The sequence below is a fragment of the Podarcis raffonei genome, chromosome 1 (genome assembly GCF_027172205.1).
Source record: "Podarcis raffonei isolate rPodRaf1 chromosome 1, rPodRaf1.pri, whole genome shotgun sequence".
NCBI lineage: Eukaryota > Metazoa > Chordata > Lepidosauria > Squamata > Lacertidae > Podarcis > Podarcis raffonei.
The window spans coordinates 72330741-72355782 of NC_070602.1; the positions used below are offsets into that span (position 1 = coordinate 72330741).

At 41.0% G+C, this 25042-nt stretch overlaps 1 protein-coding gene across 4 annotated transcripts in view; it reads right to left on the reverse strand.

Moving 5' to 3' along the window:
* SERGEF (secretion regulating guanine nucleotide exchange factor) overlaps nt 1-25042 on the reverse strand; it is an 87991-nt gene that overhangs the window by 45666 nt on the left and 17283 nt on the right. For all 4 annotated transcript variants that reach the window (XM_053392974.1, XM_053392965.1, XM_053392986.1 and 1 more), the window contains one exon: nt 22511-22677. In XM_053392974.1, the coding sequence (XP_053248949.1) occupies nt 22511-22677 (167 nt within the window). The remainder of the gene's footprint in view (nt 1-22510; nt 22678-25042) is intronic.

The window sequence follows — 25042 nt, forward strand, 5'->3', positions numbered from 1 at the left end:
ATCACTTCTGTAGCATAAACTGTGGCTGCTGTACAAAAATGACTCCTCTATCTTCAGATTTTAAGGGTAATATTCTTCTCTTTCTACTGTTGATGCCGCCACCACCATTCTTCCATTGTTTCCCTATGTCCATTTTGGACTGTAAGCCTTGTAGGGTAACTACTTATGCAGGGAGACTGAACTTTTGTTCATATAAATCAGGGGTGTCCAACATCCAAGAGACTGCGATCTACTCCCACTCAACAAGAGTTGTTGAGCTTTTCTTCTTCTTTAATCGCGTGATCACGCAATCAACCGGTTAAACAGGCCTGATATAAATCAACTGACTTTCTCTCAAAAAGTAGGCAAAGGGTTTTATTATTTCAGCAGTAGGAATCGAAATAAATCTCAAATTGATTTTCAGTTGTCAGTGACCATTATCTTGGAAGAGAGAACACCTTCACAACATTTCCTCAATTTTCCACATGCCACTATTTGTGTGTGCCAGTGGAGAAGATATGATTATTCCTTCATTAGTCATCACCATGGATCACTAATGATAGTACGGTCACATAACAAAGCATCCCAAACAAACTCGCCAATAATAGTACCATTTTTGCATGAGATGTGCAGTACAAGCCAATAATCAAGAAAGACAATACTTGGTTGTGAAACAACACTTTATCATCATCATCATCATCATCATCATCATCATCTAGACTTCTTAGTCACTTGTTACCCAATGGTCTCCAAGTGACTTGCAACACATTTAAAAACAAACATCAATAAATACCATTAAGAAATGCATACGCATCACCTACAATCCATACACACAGAGACACCTCACAAAAACCACAGCAGGTATGTATTAGGAGCATCTAATATAGACATTTTAAAACATAATATTTATCCTGCTGTAGAGTGGCTAATTCACTTAAACATGTCTTATATGAGAAGCTCATGTAAGAGCTTAATACATTTATGCTTCTAGGTGTGGACCAATAGGATTTAGATAGCGAGCTGTATACAACTATGTTTTACTAAAATAGACCCACTGAAATTAATAGACCTAACTTAGTCATGTTCAATAATTCCAATGGTTCTACACTGAAAAAGCAATAGAGTTTAGTGCTCACATTACTCTGCAGATTACCCAGCACATCAGGGATGGAAAATATCTGTGGCCCTCCAGATACCGTTGGATTCCAACTCCCATCAGCTTCAGCCAGCATGGCGCATGTTGGAGGATTATGAGAGTTGTAGTTAAGCAAAACCTGGAAAGCCACAGGTTTCCTTACTTTACAGCAAGTTCAGGCTTCCTTGACATAAACATATTTAATGGCTTAAATATAAGAAATGAATTTAACACTGCAGGATTTCTATAGACTGCAAGCATGGCAAAATGTCTTAACATTCAATCTGTGCTGCTACCTAACTTCACTCACTTCAATGGGACTCTAGCAAAAGCCCTATTAAAACCAACAGAGGCTGCTGATATGATCCCACCACATACAAAGATATTGCTATGATATGTAATGATAGACATAAATTAGTGTTGCTTCACTGCATAGCTTCATAAATGTTCTCACAAATATATTTGCTGTTAATAAAGAAGGTGACAAAAATAACAATATTTATCTTGTGGTCAGTGTAACATTCACTCCAAATCTGTGGTTAAAATGTTTCCTTTACTAGTTCTCAAAAGTTGTCTCCCTCCTCTTAAGACACCCATGTTATGCAAAAAATGTGGCAGTTTTGTAGAAAACATAACTACTCTTAGACAAAGCTGGACTTATTGTTGGAAGCACAGAAGTGCAGTTAAAAGAAAGCCAGTTAAATATGCAGAACTGCAGAGGAAAAATTAGAATGCCTCAAAATACACCATCCCATTTTGAACTCCACCTGGTCAGAATGTGTGTGCCCCTGTCCAAAAATAAAAATAAAAATATTCCAAGTAACTCATGGGGCTTTTTAACGGCTCAACATAAGTTTTTTCTTCTTCCCTGGGAGTCAAAATATCGACCAGGGGTATCAACCAGCAGGATGCCAAAATCTGAATGCCAAAATTGGTACCTACTTAAAAGATTAAAGATGGTGTGAGCTACCCATACAACATGTATTATTGGGAAGCCATTCAAACAGAGTTAAATCAATCAATCAATACATGTGGGGAATGTAAAGGTTTAAATATGGGGAATGTAAAGGTTTAAAAGGAGAGGCTTCATGTTTCAAAGCCCCGCTGAACATTTGGATGCATGAGAGCTGAGCTGTGGGGGCAGTCTACCATATAAACTTCCTCAAGTTCTCTTCATCCTATAATGTCAGGGGTAGTCCACACAGCGTATTCTAGAAGCCGTTGAATTATATCAACTTCCCTCAGCTGTAGGAGTATGACAAATGGCATGGGGTGAAGGCACCTAGAGTCCAAGAGCATTGTAAGGTACCACATTGGCTAACCTTGATATATGCCTCTACAGCAGAAATATTACTTACTCCTCCCATTGCAAGAAATTCCTCCCACTCTACAAAGAATGTGGCAATGGCTTGGATTCAGACTTAGGCAATAAAATCAATTAAGCTAGTCAGGACTGAATTGCCTCACTGATTTCATTGAGTCTCTTATCATGACCAGGTCTGGTTCCAAATCAACGTGTGTGCTTTTGTGTTAACCTACCTGACTTCTTCTGACAATACTCGCGGCTTACCAGTGAATACCTTGACCCACAATACAATGTTTTCTGTTCTTATTTAATAGAATAATTAATGTTCAGTGTTGTGTCCAAATATAAGGAAAAGGGAAAGAGAGGAATGGACCACAATATGAAAGAAGCTTCTTCATCCTGCTAAACAAAGATGGGAGTATCTGCTGCTATGTTGTGGCAATGCTTTGCATAAGCTGCAGTATCTGTGAAGCACAACCCATATGATGCAGAAGAGGGTGGGTTTTTTTCCTGCACACACAGTACACGCACAAAAGAAGCAGTTTCCCTGGCAACCAAGCCGCAGTGAAATTTATCAGGACAGCTCCTCACCCTCTACATATTATTGGATAACATTGTATGGATCAGCTGACACCTAGTGTCTGGTCTGAATGCTGCTGCATGAAACCATTTCCTAGGCACACTGAAGCAGGCAATTAGAATATTTTCCTCTTTCAGGATGACATATACTAATAATCATTAACACTCTCTCTCTCTCACCCACGCACCCACACACCACTGCCATCCATTTCTAAAAGCAGCAAATACCATTCCTTCATTTTCACTTCTAGTCGGGTAAAATTTATTTAAAAATAGGTTGAAAATGAAAGAAAGATAATGAAACTATAACAAACATTCTAGAAGCAACGGATGCTACGTCAACATATGCTGAAGTACTTTACAGCCATGTTTGTTTTGAAAAAAATGGTACGATCCTGGGGCTGGCATTCAGCTGTCATCCCTGCTAGCACAGCATCCCCTGCACAGAGTTCTGTTGATGGAAGGAGGGGCTGGATTTTGCCTGCACCCCCTTGTGCTCTCTGCAAATCCAGTGTAGGAGGTGATGCTGAGTTCTGCAAGCAGGGAAAGGGGGAATTGGCAAGAGCCACTTTCCATCCTGTCCACCAGTGAGATACCTCCATTGGATCAAAAGCTTCCATGTTTCTGACTTCGGCCATTGGTGCCAACATGTTGGGAGGAGGAGGTGTCATAGACAGAGTGATGCTAGGGTGAGGGAGCTGAGTGTACTCGGAGTTGTGCCTCAGAACAGGCTTGTTGGAGGCACCACTCCTTTTGTAGGGACACAGGTGGCACTGTGGTCTAAACCACTGAGCCTCTTGGGCTTGCTGATCAGAAGGTCGGCAGTTCAAATCCCCGTGATGGGGTGAGTTTCCATTGCTCTGCCAGCCTAGCAGTTCAGAAGCATGCCAGTGCACGTAGATAAATAGGTATCACTGCGGCGGGAAAGTAAACGGAGTTTCCTTACACTCTGGTTTCCGTCACGGTGTTTCGTTGCACCAGATGCAGTTTAGTCATGCTGGCCACATGACCTGGAATCAGTGCCGGATTTACATATAAGCTAAACAAACTATAGCTTAGGGCCCCACTCTCTTGGGGGACCCAAAAAAATTAAAGGGGGGGCTGGATGTACATTTCCAAAATGTAAGATAAAAAAACAAATAAAATAAAACCTACATACAGCAACAGTGTTTTGTGTTGTGTAGGCTCCTATGATGTAAGTAATGGGCCCCACCTGCTAGCCAGCACCCTAAAATATCCCATCTACAGGGCCCCATTACCTTCAGTAGCTTAGGGCTTCATCAAACCTAAATCCAGCCCTGCCTGGAATGCTGTCTGTGGACAAATGCCAGCTCCCTTGGCCTGAAAGCGAGATGAGAGCCACAACTCCATAGCCACCTTTGACTGGACTTAACTGTCCAGGGGTCCTTTACCTTTTACCCTTCTGAAGACTTCAGCTGCAGGCATTAATGTCACGGTCTGGTTCACCAGCGATTGAAGTCCTGGCAGGGGACGTCAGGACCAGGGGCAAGATGGTGGGGTGGGAGCAGGAACGGGGGTCCAGAAGCCAGGATTCAGGAAGCCGAGGGTCCGAGGGTCAGGAAGCAAGAGTCACAAAGTCAGGGGTACGAAGATCAAGAAGCAAGGAGTCAAGGGTCTAAGGATCAAGAAACAGGGAGTCAAGAAGCCAAGGTTCAAGGATCAGGAAGCAAGAAGCCAAACACAGCAAGGCAGGAAGCGTGTTACTGTGGCAAAGAGCTGAAGGGAAATGCTGACCTTATAACCCTTCCCGGCTCTTGCCACCAGGTGCTGTGAGTTACCAATCGGCCTCACCTGTGAGGTTGTGCCTTGCCTCTTCAGAACAAACTTAGGAAGGCCCCAGTCCTGCAAAGTCCTATTGGTCACAGGGCCTGGCTCCTGCACACACACCTGACAATTAACACAATGGAGGAGGGAATACTAGACACAAGTGGGGGGGAGGCAGGGGCTGAGGACAGAGCTAGAAGCCCACCTCAAGCCAGGTTTGCTGGAGGCACTGCCACTACTCCTCCGTCCCTTTCCTTCATGATACCTCCTCAGCACAGGCTCATGGAAAAGGGGGCAGCAGTGGCAGAGCCTGGGAGCCTCTCATGCTATTTCCACACTGTGAGAGCAGCTGCCTCATGCTGCTGGTGTGGCGCTAGTGAGCAAGTGCCTCACAGAAAGAGTAGAGGGCACCATCATTTATGACATGGTGCCCTCTACTCTACTGTGCCCCCAGAGAAAGTATGAGAAAATGGTTAAGCGACTTGCCTGAACCCTAGCAATTACATTTGTTTCACAGAATCATAAAATTGTAGAGTTGGAAGGGGTGCCATGGATCATCTAGCCTGACCCTCTGCGATGCAGGAATCACAACTAAAGCAAACCTGGATTCAGTTCCCTGTTACTGTAACATGGCATAAGTCACTTATATAAATCTATATGTAGCTACTTCTGAACAGGAGAGGTGGTACTTGACGGTAGTTTTTGAATCCAAGCAAAAATAGCTATTGTGCCTATTTTGTGCTGAAAAGTATATTCAGAATATATGTGTGTGTCAAGGCAGAAATAGCAAGAAAAAGCTGATCACTTACGGACGCTTCCTTTCCCTATAACCAGTACTTGAGCGAGACAAGTAGAGAAACAGATGGGAAGTACATTTACTTTCATCTATTTAATCCCGCCATGGCCATGCCATTTCATATCTGGCTTCTGTGCTTCAAATAGTACAAGCTGTGAGACCACTGTGACCCCAATCTGTACTGAAGAATGCAGTATGCTGGGAAAGGACAGGAAATTGGGGGGGGGGTCAATACATTGAAAATTAATGCTGAAGAGCATGAAATAAGCATTCTTTCTAGGAAGAGAGACTGGAACAACTTAATGGAAAGAAGCTAAGCACTGACACAGCACATCAGAACAGAAAAGTGCTAAAGCTTTCAACTTCAATGCAAAATAGCTATCACAACCCCCGGCCAAAGATATTTTCTTTCATTTGCTTCGGTTAAGGAAAAAGTAATAGCCTCCCCAGTTTTCATTTACTTTTTTAAAAAAGGACTGTGAACAATAGTTTTAGATTTAAAATTCAGTAGAGCTATCATAGCCTTTCTTACAAATGGAATCATTTTTAAAAGAAAAAAAAAGGTTTAGAAGTATACAATTACAAAACTGATTTCTCATTACAGAGAGAACAGCTATATATTGTGATAATATACTGGAATGATAAATCAGTCCAAATGCCACAACATTTGTATTCTACCGTCTTAGAGCTTCAGAGGTCAAGAGTTCTCTGGACAACATGGATTGTGTCACAGAGGGCTACAATGGGAAGGAAGAATCATCCAAAACTGGACATAAAAACCTTGAGTGTGAGGGTATAAAAAGTGTCCAAAAAAATTCTTAGTTAAAGTGTTCTTCCTCTCTTGTGTATCCTGTTGCCTGCCTCTGGAAATGTATTCAACTGATTATTATCTGCTGAATCCATACAGAAGGGTACAAGTTGCATTCTCTGCATAATTCACATTTTCCTAGATGGACATCTGGATTAAACTTCTCATGATATATTCATGTAGCAATTGGAGATAAGCAAAGTAATCCAAACCACCAAACCACTATGCTGAAGGGAGTCTGGGTGGAATGCAGTCAAGGAAGATCTACATGTCATTGGGGTTCATCTCTTCCTGAGGGGCTACCATGTTTCCAAATTTCATGCAACTCCATATAAAAACATGGCCATTTTGGTTTCCCAGTGCAAGTCAATGGGAGGACCAAAATTTCAGATGTCCTGAGGTCCAGGTTGATCCAAAGCAAATCAGGGCTTGAATCACTGAATCAGATCCAAACCAAAGCAGAGATGGTGGTGGTTGCACAACCCTAATTACCAGTATAAACTATTCTTCTTTTCAAAGTATTTATGTACAAATTTACATGGGCTTCATTAATCTTGGTCTTCATGGTTCTACATGCAAATTTTTCATTGGTAAACAAATTCATATGCTCAACAGACATGACTACAATCACTGGCAATAAAACCGAGCTACATGATGAGCTACGAGGTGTATGTTTTGGTCTGCTCTTGGCAGCTTTCTCCTTCTATACTTTGTAAGACAGTGCCATACTGTGGACAGTCCCATTTCTTTGCTGTTTTGCTCTGCAGTCTCTGCAGGTACAGTAGGCATGTTTTCTGACCCAGTTTCCTCACCAATCTCTACTTAGCTGTACACTGTTAGTGACGCTCCTGGCATGCCAACCAGATACTGCAGCCTGCAGTGCAGTTTGTTACAGCACGTTCACAGTTCCTACTTAAAAAACAACAACAGTAGAAAAGTACCGTTATCAACTAAGCCTAATTAAACTGAAGCCACTTTCATATATGTGCCTGGCACACTTACATATGCTAATTTGTGAATGCTTGTGTATCCTCAACAAGCAGAAAAAATACATTTTTTAGCTGTGTGTGTGTGTGTCAGAAAGGGAGGGAGGGAGAGAATTCCAATTTTCTCGTACGGTCATGGTTTGGGAAAGAAAGCTCATAAAACTATTAGCTTAAGCATGTCTTTTTATCAGTTACTGAGATACGGAACTCACTACATGAGAGACCTTGCTCAATTTGTCTGACTTTCATTTATCCAGCACTACAAACAATTGTACCTGATTTGTAAAATCAGGTACAATAATACAGTGGAAGCACAAACACATGTACAGTCAAACCTCAGTTGTGGAACATAATCCGTTCCTGAAGACTGTTCAACTTCCAAAACATTCAACAGCCACAAACTCAAAATGGAAGCCGCGTAGCACGTTCGGCTTCCAAAAATCATTCAAAAACTGGAGCAGTTACTTCCGGGTTTCCGACGCTCGGGAACCAAAACGTTCCAAAATGGAGGCATTCAGGAACCGAGGTATGACTATAATATGCACACATAATTGAGGGCACAGCTTTCCCCAGCAGATTTGGGCTAATGTCCAACTCATGAGGCTATTCTGACACTTACTCCTCAGCATGCTATGCTAAAATATAGTAACTACTGGAAATTAACTATTCAAAAGTTGTCAGCTGCCATGCTGAGAATATATCATCTTGAATCCGGGCCAAGCAGACACAATTTTTGGAGGATCAAGAAATCATGAATACTTAAAATTAAGATTTGTTTGAACAACACTTGATATAAAACAGTAGTGGATGGTGTGATGGGCCACTGATCCTCACGTGACTTTTGGTCAGTCATGTTGCTGCTGCTTACCAAGAGGTAGAGCAGCAAGGAATCTGGTGGTAAATATATGTTTTGGAAGAGGATATATTTCAGTAAGCCCATTACAAGATTTGCTTCCCGATAACCCAGTCCCATGGATCCTCATGGAACATCCTCTCAGAGTAATCTTCTTACGATGACAGCCTCAACTGCATCAGGGGCTACTGGGAGATTAAGTTCCTTTCCCACCTTTTATTTTGGTCAGGCTGGAGACAGCAAATGAACTGGTTGCTGTGGAAGTGCAACACAAGGCAACTTCTCTCTTTTCCTTTCTCTGCTCCCAGCTCCATTATTCTCTAAAAACACACACCTTGGCAATTTCTGGGTAAACCTAGAAAGCGGGGTGTTCAAAATTTTCAGGATCACACCCTGAAGAAACGTGCACCCTCAGATTATTGCTTGGAACCAGAAAACAAATGGGTAGGAGAAACAGTATCTGTCATAGACAATTTTGAGGGAGAAGTTTTACATGAATGTATTCATTTTCATGAGCATCAAAGAGCCTGCTTCCTAATAGTTTGGAAGGGGTAAAATCTTCTTTGGGTTAAATAAGGAGTGTGGGTACAGGGAAAGTAGTTGAAGTGCAAACTTCAGGTCATGCAGAAGGAGAACCCATGTGAAAATTTGGCTTTCTTCTTATGATAGTTGATAGTGAAATTTTACAAAAAGTAGTATTAGAAATTGGTGCAACCAACACTTCACGGAAGACAGGTTCCATGGAAGCAGTTGCTGTTGGAGAGACAGAATACCCCATCTCTCCTAGCCCCCAAGAGTCTAGAAATTTATTTTCAAGCTAAACAGCCTTTGTGAGCTTATTTAAAAGGTTAATATAAAATAAATTATTCAGAGAAGACTCCACACAGTAAAACAGGATAATAAAACTGCATACCCATAAGAATGTCAAACACATTTACATTTATAGTAGAAACACAAACAGTAAGTGAATCATTATTATTATATACAACTATCAGACACTGATCTGACCCAACAGTGAACCTCATCTTCAGAGGGAAAAGATAATCCAGTGCAGCATGCCTTATGCCTGAACAAATGATACATTTCACATGCTGCAGATCTTTGTTTAAAATAAGATGTGGTGTTTTTCAACATGTTGGGCAAAATAAATTTTCTCTTCTGCAAGAGCTCTTCCATAAAGAATAGTTCCGACTTATGACTCACTGAGTTTTAGAGTTTCCACTCAAAGTTAAAGCCAAATGTGTGAACAACATATATTCTATCCCAGTCCTTTTAACTTCAGGTAACAGACTAAATAAATTATGCTCAGGAATTGAAATTATCTCAAATGATAAGAATCATTTCCCTAAGTTAGTCAAACATCCCCTAACTGCATCCTATAAAAAGTTGTAGAAAAAAGTCATCAGAAAGTCACCATGGATACACATTTCTCTAATACAGGCATCCTCAAACTCGGCCCTCCAGCTGGTTTGGGACTACAACTCCCATCATCCCCAGCTAACAGGACCAGTGGTCAGGGATGATGGGAATTGTAGTCCCAAAACAGCTGGAGGGCTGAGTTTAGGGATGCCTGCTCTAATGTGCGATTGATCAGATGTGAATCCAAGGTATGCAGGTAGACAAAGTTTCAGATGAAACTCATCTGTTGTTCTCAGGGTCTCAAATCAGAGTAGACACACATTCCAAACATGGGCCTGAAGCTATTTTCCAGTTGCCTCCCAGGATTCTTCCAATGACAAGAACACTAATAATAATGTGATGTTACCTAAGGCCTGTTTTTTCACTTACCAAACTGTCTACAGTGGTACCTCTGGTTAAGAACTTAATTCGTTCCAGAGGTCCGTTCTTAACCTGAAACTGTTCTTAGCCTGAGACACCACTTTAGCTAATGAGGCCTCCCGTTGCCGCTTACCTCAGGTTAAGAACTTTGCTTCAGGATGAGAATTTCTGTTCTCATCCTGAAGCAAAGTTCTTAACCTGAGGTACTATTTCTGGGTTAGCGCAGTCTGTAACCTGAAGCGTCTGTAACCCGAGGTACCACTGTAATTTTATCTAGCCATCTTGGGAAGGGCCATAGTTTAGTGGCAAAGCATCTTCTTTGCATGCTGAAGGTTCCAGGTTCAATCCCTGATGTTTCCAGGTCAGGCTGGGTATACCTAGCTAGAAAGAGTAACAATCTGACTCTATATAAGGAACTGGGGTTTCTGTACTTTTGCCTCCAGGGGAGCTTTAAAATCTGTCTATGAGAATAAAATGTTACATTAGAAGTGCCCCCATTATTTTTGATGCAAGCACTTTCTAATTAGGATTACCGTCAGTGGCTAGAGTTAAACCTCTATGTGTCTTAAAGGTAAAGGTAAAGGGACCCCTGACCATTAGGTCCAGTTGTGGCTGACTCTGGGGTTGCGGTGCTCATCTCGCTTTATTGGCCGAGGGAGCCGGCGTACAGCTTCCGGGTCATGTGGCCAGCATGACTAAGCCGCTTCTGGCAAACCACAGCCGCGCACGGAAACGCTGTTTACCTTCCCGCTGGAGCGGGTGCCTATTTACCTACTTGCACTTTGACGTGCTTTCGAACTGCTAGGTTGGCAGGAGCTGGGACCGAGCAACGGGAGCTCACCCCGTCATGGGGATTCAAACCGCCGACCTTTTGATCAGCAAGTCCTAGGCTCTGTGGTTTAACCCACAGTGCCACCCGCGTCCCACTTCTATGTGTCTTACAGCCCCATAAAAGCCAGCACATTCATTATGGTATAAGCTTCTGTAGGCTTAAGACCACTTGTTCAGCATTTTGATGAAATGGACTCCAGACAAGTGTGACCTCCCAGCACTCTTTTCCCAAATTTACCAAAAGGTAAAATGCAGTAAGAGAAGGGCTCTATAAGTAGTAAGGCTTCCGTTAGGCAATGCCACAAATCCACAGGGCCGTGTTCGGGGCTACCAGGAACCACTGAGAAATGTGGTTGCATCCCTAGATGATGCCACGAGTATGCATTTCAAATGGTTCTCCATTCCCTTACAGCAGAACATGCTCACCGTACATGAAGGGGCCAACAAAGACCTTACATTGCACCCTGAATCCTCCCTTCACTTCCATGTCCAGGAATACAGGGAAAGAGTGATGTAGAGGTGCACTGAGGCACTACAGCTGCAGCGCTACCCACAGCATACCCAATTCATACCCTAGATTACATTTCCAAACATCTTGAGGAATTCGACAATGTGATCCAATTCCCCCAAATGATTTCTAGTACACGTGGGAAGGAATCCACTCGGCAGATGGTGTCACCTCCTCAGGCAAAGTGGACAGCAATTGTGGAAATGGCCAATTGGCAAATGGCCAGTTCTGAGCCATCTGGCATGACTAAAATAAAGGCAGTGCCAAGAAAGTGGCCCGATAAACAAAAGAAAGGTCTTTTGCTGAGAAACAGCACTTCTGCCATCTAAATAAAATAGATACACCAACAATAGCTTCAATAAGAAAAGTGAAAGCCTTGCTTGATAAGGAAAAAAAATGCAGCCCTTGTGAGAATGATTGAATTAGCCTCTTATAAAGGGATGCAAGTAAATCAACATAATAAATTCATGGGGAAATGGTATTTTTCTTGATGTATTGGAATAGTAAATATAACACTGAAGCACAACCATGAGCTGTTTTCAGTTTATTGCAAGTTTACTTTGTTATTTGAAATTTTGTACTTTTGAAATACTGTAAAGTTTTAGAACTACTTTTAAAAATTCAACTGTTTTTTTGGTTGTACAGAATTCGGACAAGATTGTCCCGTAGTACATTCATGGCATCCTGCTCTTAACACTTCCGTTTTCAGAGATCAAACAAGAAAATGTGTCCACCATTTATTTATATTTATATTTATATTTAGCCAATAACAATGCTGTTTTGTCTGCTGTTATAAATGCATGGATGGTTGTTAAATGTGTTATTTTAACTACAATGGTACCTCGGGTTAAGAACTTAATTCGTTCCGGAGGTCCATTCTTAACCTGAAACTGTTCTTAACCTGAAGCACCACTTTAGCTAATGAGGCCTCCTGCTGCCGCAGCGCTGCCAGAGCACAATTTTTGTTTTCATCCTGAAGCAAAGTTCTTAACCCGAGGTACTATTTCTGGGTTAGCGGAGTCTGTAACCTGAAGCATCTGTAACCTGAAGCGTTACAGAAGCGTATGTAACCCGAGGTACCACTATATGTGGTTTCAATGTGCTTTTAATTTTAGCTACTTTGGGGGCCCCAGCTGGGGCTGAAAGGCAGCAGAAAAAAATGAAAAGATAAATCAATATTCGAAAGCTACAGCTGATACAGAATGCAACAGCTTTCCTTGATCATGAGGGTTGGACAGCAACAGCATGTTATACCAGTCGTCTCACCTGGGCACCCTGCAATCTTTCAGGCACAGCAGACAGTGTTAGTTCTGACTTTCAACACCTAAAAAAAGCTTTGATGCTAACATGTATTATTCCCTTTATTTCATGATGATCTCCAAGTTCAACCTGAATTCCCTCCTGACCAGCTTTATTTACATTCCACAACTTGTTATGTTGGCAACTGTATGTGCAAAGCACATCCGCATTCTTCTGTTGGCACCTTGCTTATCAACTGTAGAACTTGTACCATCTTTCTGTACTGTTTATGGAATCTTAAATGGGGTTTTTTTTAAAATGGTTTTTAAAGAAGATCCAAGTGCCTCTGTGTTAAAACGAGTCGCACTAGAGAAATGGATAGTAAAGAGTGTTCAAAAGTAGGAGCATATTGTGCTCAAAAATCTTCATATTAATTCTTTTTTCTCCATTTTCTTTCCAGTGTCACAGAGTTAGCAACGTGCAAGCTGGAAAAGTACGGCCACCTTGCAAACACCAGTTCTGCAATTTCAATGGACAACGTGTTGTTAACATTGCTTTGACATACATACAACCACATTCTGATCATCACTATTGAACTGCAGAACATGAATTTTAAGCAATTAACCATATTGGGGAAAGGGGATAAATCCATTCATTTTAGTTTATCGTGTTGGTAGAAAAGAATATTTGCTCAATACTCATTTCTTTATCTCTCGGGAACAAAGCGTGATTGGAAGAGGGGATCTATGTTGTTTTTGAGGATGAGAAAAAAAGGGGTATGGATTTCATTTCATCTATTCTTAGTGCAAGCTGAACTAGTGCATCAGAACTAAATGAAATGAAAAATTACCATTGGATTTAAAGATGCCGTATGTCAAAACTATTATTACTATTATTATTTATTTTAAAAACCCATCTTAGAGATATCTTTCTTATGCTCCAATGATTCTTAAATACTGCTACAGATTGGCTTGCTGAGATAGGATCAATAATAATGTAGCCTAGGAGAAATAGTTGAATCAAAATAACTTCCCCAAATCCTGATAGACACTTCCAAAGAACACATTAATGACACCGCTCCTCCAAAGGGAGACATGTTATCTTTAAATAGTTTCCCTCATTTACCACTTTTAACTTTTTTTGCCTGATGCAAAACCAGAATGTTAGCAAATACCTGTTGATGGTGATGCTTCTTTATTGTTGTTCTTTTAGTTTACTATCCACCCTTCACCATAAGATCCCAGAGCAGGTTACAACAATTTAAAACAAAGTACTGTCAGAAGAATAGGGTGGGTCCATGTATATATACCTTAGTAGCCCACCTGCTGTTGATCAACAGAACATTGTAAGGTCATAGGACAATATCAATTGCTTAACTATGTTCTGTCAAAGACTGCAGGGCTTCAAGCAGGAAACCTCATTGTCAGAGACTTGTCCCCATACCACTTGTTCTATTCAAATACTGACAGCAAATACAAATGTGATCACTTTTAGATGAACTTGACTGAGGGCTGATTATTTTTATTCACACACGAAGGACGGGGTCTCACCTAGAACATTGCCACTAATTTTGATAAATATATTGCCAACCTAGGCCCCCATTAAGATCTGCATGGTGTGATTAATTAATTCAAAATTTCATCCATGGGTTGTATGAGTGGAGTTCCACTCACATAACTCACATAACTGGACAGTTGTTTCTACTCTTCCCTCTTTATGTCCCCATAATCTGCTACAGTGGGCCCCCAAACCAGCTGGAGCTAATTTGGAGGGCACATGGGAGGCTGGAGGGAACAGGAGAGAAAGAGGAGGCACTGGTGCGGACACAGGAATTTGTTAAGAGAGTGAAGCTGCAGCACTGCATACAACCCCATGGACCAGCCTCTCCCAGTCAGATATTGTTGCAGATAAAGGTACTCTTTCCTTTTTATCCTCCTCTCTTCTCCAGGGACCTGTGAGTATTATTAGCTTGCTTTTATCTTGCCACATCCACTTTTAGATACCAATACTGTGTTTTTTCTAAGAGGTTTTTGTTAGTGCACTTTGAACCTAAAATATCATTCCAGAACAGTTCGTTCACAAACATGCACACCAAATTCCCTGTTCAGTCATGTCATTCCTTTGTGAAAATGAATGGAGGCAAAATGTACTGTATATTTCCGTCTATAAGACACCCCCATGTATAAGACACCCCCTATTTGGGAGGACTCAGATTTAAGTAATGGGGGGAGATGTATCTGTGTATAAGATGCCCCCTAATTTTTGACATTATTTTTTAGGAAAAAACCTAGTCTTATACACAGAAAAATATGGTACTTCTCTGAGAGTAACCACATATCAGGATTTCATCAGTGTAAATAAAATGGACAGAATTGATCTCTGCTTACTGGCACACTTTGGAAGGAAGTTAGAGTTTATCTTCAGTCTGCCAGATCAGGGCCGGCCCACACATGAGGCATGGTAAGGCAACCGCCTCAGGCAGCAGGATCCACTGAAGCAGCATATCCTGATGTTGATCTTTCTTCTATCCTTGTTCCTGATGTAGATCTTCCCTCACTCCTTACCTTCCGGAGAGGCAAGATGCCATTTTGAGGTGTGCCTTAGGTGCCAAAATGTATTGGGTTTTGGTTTTGGTTTTGGTACATAACCACTTGGCTCCAAGACTGGACCAGCAAGTTGATAGTCCTCAACTCTGCCCAACAGTGAATGTATTTCAGTCGTGTATCATTTCAGAACCCCCATTAAAGTGCTATCATCTGGCTTTATTCTAGCAGCTAAATTAAGAGTGATGTTCAGCTTTTGATATGTTATATATATTCCAGGGAGGGAGGTATCAAATAGAAGTTTCATATTTTTAGCTTTTTACCTCTCATGGACATTTGGGATAGCATTAGCTAAATACTTAAATACACAGAGCTTAATTTCCTAGCAAGTTCTTCTATTCTATTCCTGGTGGGTTGTTCCCATAAATTTTACACTGTGCAGCTGGAAAACAAAATAGTTTTTAGTGTTATGCTTTTCCTCCAAAATGGGCAATGGTGGAAACTGTACACTGTCCTAATTTTCAGGTACAGCAGTGTTCTAAAGCACTGCTTCTTTTGGCTGACTGTTTAAATAATTCACTCTTCTTAAAAGCACCTTCACAGGCCTCACCCAAAAGAGAAGCATTCTGAAGGGCTTAGGGAACACTACAGTGCGAGATAATGCAATGATTTGTACTCAATATTCTGGGATCTTGTTTTCAAGGAAAAAGGAAAACATCACAATTCAGCCTATTGATCCTATACCACAGATCACACTCTCTGTCTCGTTCTTGACTTCTTACAGCGCCTGTTAAATAAAGATTTAGCTATTTCTCTAGTTAGTGCTGCATATTCAATATTCAACACTGGATGCAACCATAGCTGTTTGGCATTTGCAAGGAAAAGGCGAGAGATCAGCAGCAGAGCACAGGCTTTGCATGTAAATGGTCCCAGGCTCAGTCTCTCCTATCTGCAGGTAGAGCTGGAAAAATCTCCTGTCCTGAATCTCTGGAGAGGCTCTGCTAGTTAGTATGGACAGCACCAAGATAGATGGACCATGTATTGATATAAGGCACTTTCCTACAAGCTGGGTAGGAAAGTTCCAAAAGTTCACCCCACAAATTCACCTATCCAAAACCAAGTCTAAAACTGAAGATTTTCATACTATGTGATATCCTTTTGTCTGTTTTATTATGAATTAACCTCATATTATGCAAAACACCTTCTCTGATATTATTTCTACTTTTATGATTTTCAGCAACTTGTATATAAGTAATATGCAGCTTTTGGTGTTCTACAATTACTTTTATTTTTTGTATGTGAACTCTCACTTTCACTGATTATAAAACATAGTTTTAGGGACAAGGATTTTATACTGAAGATTTTTCTGTACCGATCTTTTAAGTTACTCTTTACAGTGCTACCTCTGGATGTGAACGGGATCCGTTCCGGAGCCCTGTTCGCATCCTGAAGCGAACGCAACCCGCATCTGCGTGTGTGTGTGTCACCATTCGCTGCTTCCACACATGCGTGTGACATCATTTTGAGCGTCTGCACATGCGTGAGCGGTGAAACCCGGAAGTAACACGTTCCATTACTTCCAGGTGCCCACGGAGCGCAACCCGAAAACACTCAACCCGAAGGTACTTCAACCCGAGGTATGACTGTATATGATTATATGGGTTTCCTCCAAGCTTATATTAAAACCATTAAAATTAGTATTAAAAGTACAGTTAGGTTTAACCACTGTCATAATGAGAAATAGCTATTGAAATGTTTATCAGTATCTCAGACAGAAAACCAAGACATTACTGGAGCGATTTGAATAAGTTGGTTAGACATCAGATAGGTATCCACTCATGACGGCAACTTCACACAAAGGCCTATGAACATGAAAGACCCACCCCGCAGATGCTCATACTTCTAATTGCTTCTGGTGACCTCAGCAAGCCAATGAGCCAATTGGACTCAGAGTGTGAACCTGGACATTTCTCTCCTCCCCAGCCTTGAACTTTTGTGCTGGCATGGAGAGCCACTGCACATGAGCAACTTGCTGTGTGAGAGGGGGATGGAGACCGGTTCTTAAGAGGTCTGACACTAGTCAGATTTTTCCTCCCCCCCCCCCTTTTTGTGTTCTGTGGAAGATCAGAACTAATTTCTATCTGGCTTTTCCCCAAACCAGTGTAAGGACTCTTGAGCAAGCTGCTCACAGCTTATATTATTCAATCTACCTTGCTTTACATTTTCCTACATCTCCCACCGAACTTAAAACAACTTGTAAGGTTACTGATGAGAGACTGAATGTAATAGTGGAAGTTACTTGTTGTTAATATTATCTTACTTAACATAGCAGAAAGCACACCCTTTTTATGTAAAAGTCTAAACCGCAAACATGAAAGAAAATTTCAAAAAACTTGGGGAATGTTTTTAAATAAAGTGACTTTGTTCTAATCATTTTCGGTACGGCTTTCTAAGCATGGAATCAGTGTGAGTTAATAGCCTATTTCCTCACTGGCGCGCAGCCAATCTGCCTCCACACTGACACTGTACACAAGCCAAAAGTCACCTCCAAAGATAAAGCACTTGTTCGGTCTGAGTACAAACCTAAACCAGAACTGAGGGGAATTGAGACACAAATAAACAGAAAAGGCCATGCTTTTTTAGGTCCAAACTAGATATGAGGCATCAGCCACATCTGTATATAGTCACAGAGACACAGGCAGGCTGGGACAAATGGGCTTGTAAATTAGGGGTGGGGAATCTGTGCCCCTTCAGAAGCTGTTGGACTCTTAATTTCCATCAGCCATAGCCGGCATGGCCAGTGGTCTGAGATTATGGGATCTGTAGTCTGACAACTGGAGGGCCACATGTTCTCTGTCCCTACTATAAGTGACAGAGAAGTATTAAGGAAGAAGGTTCCAGAAAAAGCACAATAGTGTACAAAAGGGGGAGAGCAGTAATGATTCTGCCCCCAAATCACCTCATACCTAAAGAGCTATCTTTACAATGCAAAATTTGCCATGTGATTATTCTCCTTTTACACTGAGTTTATTAAAAACAGAACAGGACCTCTGAAACATAAATATGATAAGCAGCAAGGATGGCCAGCTTCTGTAACCTTAGGGCTATCAGCTCTCTTATTTCTTACCACCTGAAAAAGTTTTTTCCCCTTCCCTAATAGGTAAAATCGCAAACAAACATTTTACCATGCTTTGTCTAAATTTTTCATAGGGCCATCAGAGATCAGATAATTCAGAGGCTACTCTAGCCCAGAAGCCACCAGTTGGCCAATCCAATGAATAATGATGCTGTGTTGTAAATTGCTCTTTTTTCCCTTTCTTCTCTTCTCTTTGCTGATATTAAGGCAAGGGAAAAGATCATCATCTTCCTCCTGCTATTTTAATCAGCTGTTTTTAAAACAAAATTAACTTTTCAGGGCACCAGGAAAGAGCAGACAATTAAAAATGCACTTATTGCATTATCTATTTCCTTAAGACCTATGGTTTTGGTAATCAGCTTAGTGATACATCTAATGTACTGAAGACTTGCTCTCGGCAGCTGAATAGCAAATCTAGCTTCAAAGGCTTATTATATTCCCTGAAAGCCTTTGTAGTCCACATTCTTACAGCAAAATGTGTTAAACCCATGATACCCATATTCCCAAAAAATATATGCATAAATCTAGAAACATAAACAGTATTCAATAGCCTAGATTTGGATAAAAGTTGCTATTAATATTGTATTGATTTCATTTATTTATTAAATTTGTATACCACCCTTCATCCAAATATCTCAGGAAGGTTCACAGTATAAAAATACAAAATAAAAACAAAATGCATAATAAAAACAAGAGAAAAAACAAAACAAGCCCATAATCCCATTATTGTTATTATTGTTATTATTATATTATAGATTATTGTAGATTATTAGCATTATTGACCTAATAACAGGCTAGGATGAGAGGCAAGGCCTCGTGCAAGTTCATCCTATCAGCTTCATTTTTGGGTGGGAATCTGAACATGTGTCTCCTTGATCCTAGTCCAGTGCTCTAACCACACTGGCTGTTCAGAATTCAAGATCTGACGCTTATTCAGGTTTCATATTGTTGTTGTTTATTTTATCTGCCTCACCAAACACAGCCATTTACAGTGGAATATAGTTCAATGCAACAGAACACTTCTCCACTTTGTTACTATATTTGCATTTTCTCCTTATATGTTTAGAATTCCGGTAATAATATTAGAGCTCAAGGTTGGAAGCAATCATATGTATAAAGAGAAAATATATGTTACTTCGGCACAGTGACAGCTCTTCAATGATTTCCAAAGTGTGCCTGTGCTGATCAACTTGGAATAAGTTGATAAGTTGAATAAGTACACTTTGCACTTTCATGGGACCCTGCGGCCAGACACTGAGGTTCCCCAGACGATGCCACATAGGAATGGCACATGGCAAGGCAGTGACAGCACTGCGCCAGCCAAGGCTCCAGCTGCCCACCAATCTCATTTCCCAGAATGCCTCTGGGCCCAGAGAAGAAGATGGCAAGCAGCTGGCAGCAGTTGCACTAGTTAGCAGTCTATTTAGAGTCCATCTTAAAGTACATGTTTTAACCTTTTAAAGCCACCCACCTCTTAGGTCCAAGTTATTTGAAGGGCACCTTCCCCCATATCAGCCGCTCTGTACATTAAGCTCATCAGTTGAGGCCTTCTGCCTCTCAGAATAATCAGGTTGGGCAGAAGTGTGTGTGTGTTTTTTCCACTGTAGTGATTTTATCCTTCTGAAATGTACAGCTGATGGGGGCAAGTCATCCTCATTCCGTACAGTCATTTAGGAGAGTCCTTATAACCCATCTGTTTTCACTGCCTTTTCCTTGAAGGTATGTTTTGCTTTATTGCATTGCTGGTTGTGTTTAGCTTACAGCTGGCTGGGTGTTGTTGTTTTTAATGCAAGTGGCTTTCATTATGCGTATTTATTTTGATTATATTATACTTTTATCTTGTAACTTGAAAGTGCTTCTACCCTTAAAGGCAGCTTTCAAATATTTAAAATAAGATAACCAGAACTATTCCAGGACAGGCAACTTAACACTAATGTGGAAAAAAGACAGTTTTATAAAGGCAAGTATGCATGAATGTTGCCATGCCTCATATTATTATTTTCTGCTGTATCATCCTTGCTATCACATTGCTGGAAGACTTGATAAACTGCAAAAAGGAGCATTAAAATGTTTCTACGGGAATTTCTTGCTGTGTTCCTATATGCCAGCATCATTAATAGGTGTACACAAGGGAAAAGGGATAATCCTTCTGTAGAAGAAAGCATGAAGACAATGCTCTTGATGAAGAATACTCCTACCTACAAAATTTCATGTTCCATCAACTTTTTAAAGAAAAACTAATTAGATTAACTTATTCAAAAACTCTTTCTCCCTCTCGCTCTCCATATATATATATATATATATATATATATTGCTTTGGAATGTGAAATTTTAATGCATATGTTAATTAACCAGAATTTTTTTCCCTGCTCAGAAACAGCCTTTATTTTAAGGGCAGGGGGAACACCCAATCTAGAAGCATTTGATGTGCAAAATGCTTCCTTGATTTAGTGTTGCATTTGCAGTTGATGTCACCAGTGATCAGTGATGGGGTCTCTGTGCTGTGAAATGCCCCTTGTCACAGTTCAAGCTGATGCGGGCAGAAGACTTTGACACCCAAGTATTCAGGTGTTTTACTTCTGACATTCTCCACAAGGGACAGTCCCATTTTTAGCTACATTCCAGGATTGTGACTGCCACCAGCTAGTGCCAAAATGTCAATATTGTTTTTATATAGATATATATTTTTAAAAATCAGTTACACTTAGGTTCTTCATGATCTGATTATATCTGACATCTCAAGGTTTTAGCTATCCAATTCAGCCCTGTAAGCTCTTTCATTCTATATCAATAGCAGCTTAAACACTGCTGATCTTACTAAGATGTTTATTAATAAATCAAACTCTCACTTCCTCCCACCCGTGAGTTCACAGTATTCAATGTTTCTAAAGTTGCTCTTTTTAATTGGCCGAACTGTAGGCAACTTCTTTTTTCATTTACGTGTAAGTCCATTACATTGGCCACCTCATGAGAAGAGAAGACTCCCTAGAAAAGACCCTGATGCTGGGAAAGATTGAGGGCACAAGGAGAAGGGGACGACAGAGGACAAGGTGGTTGGACAGTGTTCTCGAAGCTATGAACATGAGTTTGACCAAACTGCAGGAGGCAGTGGAAGACAGGAGTGCCTGGCGTGCTCTGGTCCATGGGGTCACAAAGAGTCGGATACGACTAAACAACAACAACATAGGTCCATAGTCCTTTGACACTCTCAGCTCCACAAAAGATGGTACATCAGAACATGTACATGGAAAAACTGAACTACGGATGCACTAAAATATAATATGCTGTTACTAAGTAGGGGTGGGGGGGAAACATAGCCAGACATATCCAGATTATGTCAAACAAAACTCAACACTTAGGATCGCTCTTAAAAGTAATATATCTGAAAGACCAACTCCCTTCCTACGGATTGTCTGGCATGTTGAAATAGGCAGAGGAGGCCCTCTGGTAATTTCACCAAGCTCAGATTTGGAGTGGAGAGGGAGTGGCAACCCCTAAACAGTGAAATTCCTATCAGGTGCATCTGACACCTTCATAATATAGTTTCCATGGTATGCTGAAAGCACACCACCTTGCCCTGGCTTTTGATGACCAAGATATAAATTTTAGAGCCCACCCTAGTCTCCTGACTGCAATTTAACTGGTTTTAGTACTGTATTTTTAAAATTATTGCAATCCATGCTGGGATCTCATGGGGAAGAACAGAGAAGGAACCATCATCATCTTCATCGTCTGGATTCAACTAACCTATTACTCTAGCAGAAGCCACCACAAGGACCCCTGTTAATGCAGCAGGGCTTTCCCCCACCCCATTCCCTAAGTCTTTCCCAAACCCCCAGAAGAAAATACACAGGGAGAAGAGGGGCAATTGTTCCATCTCACAAACAGAAATGCTTGCACTGATGAACAATCTCCTTGGCACTATTTTGAATTCCACCCAATATATACTTTTAGATGCACAAATTTATCTGGGAAGTTTGCCTCTCTCTATATTGCTGCTACCGTAAAACTGGACTTCTATTTTCCATGTAACAGAGTCCCATCTTCTCAGAGACTGCTTCAATAGATACCACCACAGAGGTACAAGATGGCAGTCATCTGTTGTTACCACCACAGCTTGGATGTTCTTTCCCAGTGTATAATGTCTGAGGGCTACAGATAGCCCTTGCTCAAAAGGTAAATTAGTAACACAAGAGAAACAAATAATTAGTGGTCTGACCTTAACAAAATTCATGGTTTCTCCTTACCTCAGATGCTCCAGTGAGGCTGGGCACTGCAACAGGTGCACTGATTTGCTTTTTCAAACAGTGTTCAGTCGATTTCTTTCCATCCTCGCTCTCTCCTTCATTCAGCATCCAGCTCCATCCAAGTTGACCATAGTCTCCTCTACCCCATGTAAAGACTTTCCCTGTTTCTGAATAGAACACACACAGTTGTTCAGCATTAGTCCTCCAGACAAAACTTAATCACTGTGAAAACAGCAGCAACTCAGCAATGTAAGAAAAATAACAAGAAACTAGGCTTTTTATTTTTTTTAAAAAATGCACTCCAACCTCTTCTGACTTCAAGGGTTAATTAACACTCAGCTTTTTTTCCTACTTCCCCAGTTCATATTTCTCAAATTCCCCTCTCCTTACATTTTCCCTACAAGTTCCAGTCTATCTCAAGGTAGTGGTAGAGGCTTTTCTGTACAATCACCTGAGATTAGTAATGAGCTGGATAGATAAAAGGTAACCCAGGCAAGAGGGAGCTGATGATTTGCCATGCTGGGGAGAAAGACTCAGTTGACCAGTTGGTCATAAAATATTAGTTCTACCCAGATGGGCTCCTACTCCTTGTTGAGTTGCAGGTTCATAGTCTGAAAATACTTGTCCATCCAGCAATTCTCCTAAATGATCAGGTAACAATAGTCCTGTAGTAGCATTTTACCAACTTTAGTTGCACCCCCTACTGGAAAAGAGATGCCTGCTACTGTCATTCATGCCTTGGTGGCAACAGGGGCCTGACAATGAAAGTCCCATGGGCTGAAGGCACATGAGGCTACCATCTTGCTGAAGCTAAGCATGCCTGGGTTAGGTCAGTGTCTGAATGGAGGTGAGTGCCCGGAAACCATGTGTTTATCGTCTTGGGTTACACAACAAAAGAAAGGTAGGATATAAATTTTAAAAAAAAATTAAAAAGTGATCTGGAAACTCCACCTAGGAGGACATATAATACCCATTCTGAAGCTCTCTTCAATAAGGAAGCTTGTAAGTACATCTAAGCAAACACCCCTTTCAGACTTTCATGCCAAACATGCCCTAGGTGGTCCATTTCTTTACTGCACTTGTCTTCCTTCCAGAGACAGGAAAAAGCGTTTTTATTCCCTCAAGCTCAGGCAAGTTAAGTTCTTAAATTGTTGCCTTATGCTGCTCTTCATGCCTTTATTTAGGTTTTTTTTAAGCTGTCGTGTTTTTTATGATTCTTTAAATTAGTTTAATCTGCTTCTGTGTAAGCTACTTTGAGAATGCTTGTATGAAAAAACTGCACATAAATATCAAATAAATATTCTCTCCTAAATATTTTTGCTGCCTGTGGGCAAAGGAAAAGATGGTGCCTTTCCCATTCCAAACACAGAAGCTGTCCAGACTAGAAGCTGAGTTCAGTATCCTCCATTGCACCTGTGGGCAGAAGCTATCTTAGAGGATGCGAGGTGAGTTGAATGGCACACAGAGTTCTGTCCACTTCCTGTCCCCCAGCATATTCCGCCAAAGGTGCCTGCTTCACTCTGCCTAATGATAGGGCTGACCACTGCTTTTTTCCTTAAAAAATGTTTAGGGGTAACTCTCATTTACCTACTCATATTGAAATAGTGCCCCTCAATGAGGCCAAACTTAGATTCACAAAATCATTAGGGGTATGCGTACCCCTGCGTCCCCCCCCCAGAAGAAAAGCACTGGGGCTGGCCCTGAAACCCGTGCACTGAGGCAGACTGGCTGTTGCTCCTTCTACCTCAGCCCTCACACAAGGACTTTCCTCAGAAAAGCTTATGAGCAAGCCTCAAAATAGTGAACTCCCTTCTCCTAATTCCCCCTGCTTCCTTCACTACAGAAAGAGGCGAGAGCCCGCACCAGGAGATCTTGCAGCTATTTGACCATGTGGACAGTTCAGTTGCAAGACAGGCTGCCAAATCAAAGAACACTTGCTATTTATCACTGCCAACCAAGGCTTGGGCTTGTTTAAAATTCAAGCTATGATGCGCCTCTCACTTTTAAACTTTTAATAGCAATATCTAAATGCAGATAGCAGTCTAATTATAGTTATGCAATTAAAAACAAATGTAGCTCCTCATTATCCTTGCAAGTTTAACTGTTGCTCTGAAGGTTCAAGAAAGACATTGGTTTCTCATATTAATAACAAAAAACCATATAAACGACAAGGAAATAAATGATGAACCTGCTCATCTCTTTCAGAAGGCAAGGATGCCAAAACATTAGCCATTACTGTAGTTGGAAATGCATCACAGGGTGACCAAAGGTTTATTTTACAGAATGCTAAAGTACCTACAGTATAGTTTATTTTACACTATTTAGGTGTTTGTCTCAACATGCAGGTGAAGGGGTATAGGATTGTGGCCACAGGCTTCTGCCCTAAACAAATTCAGAATAGCATATGAGAGAATTTACGCCTATGCTCTGCCCACATGATCTCAGCTTAATTGTATGGACAGAGTAATACACACAATTCATACACACACAACTCCTTAAGACATTACACTGAACACATGCACAGGTGGAGTC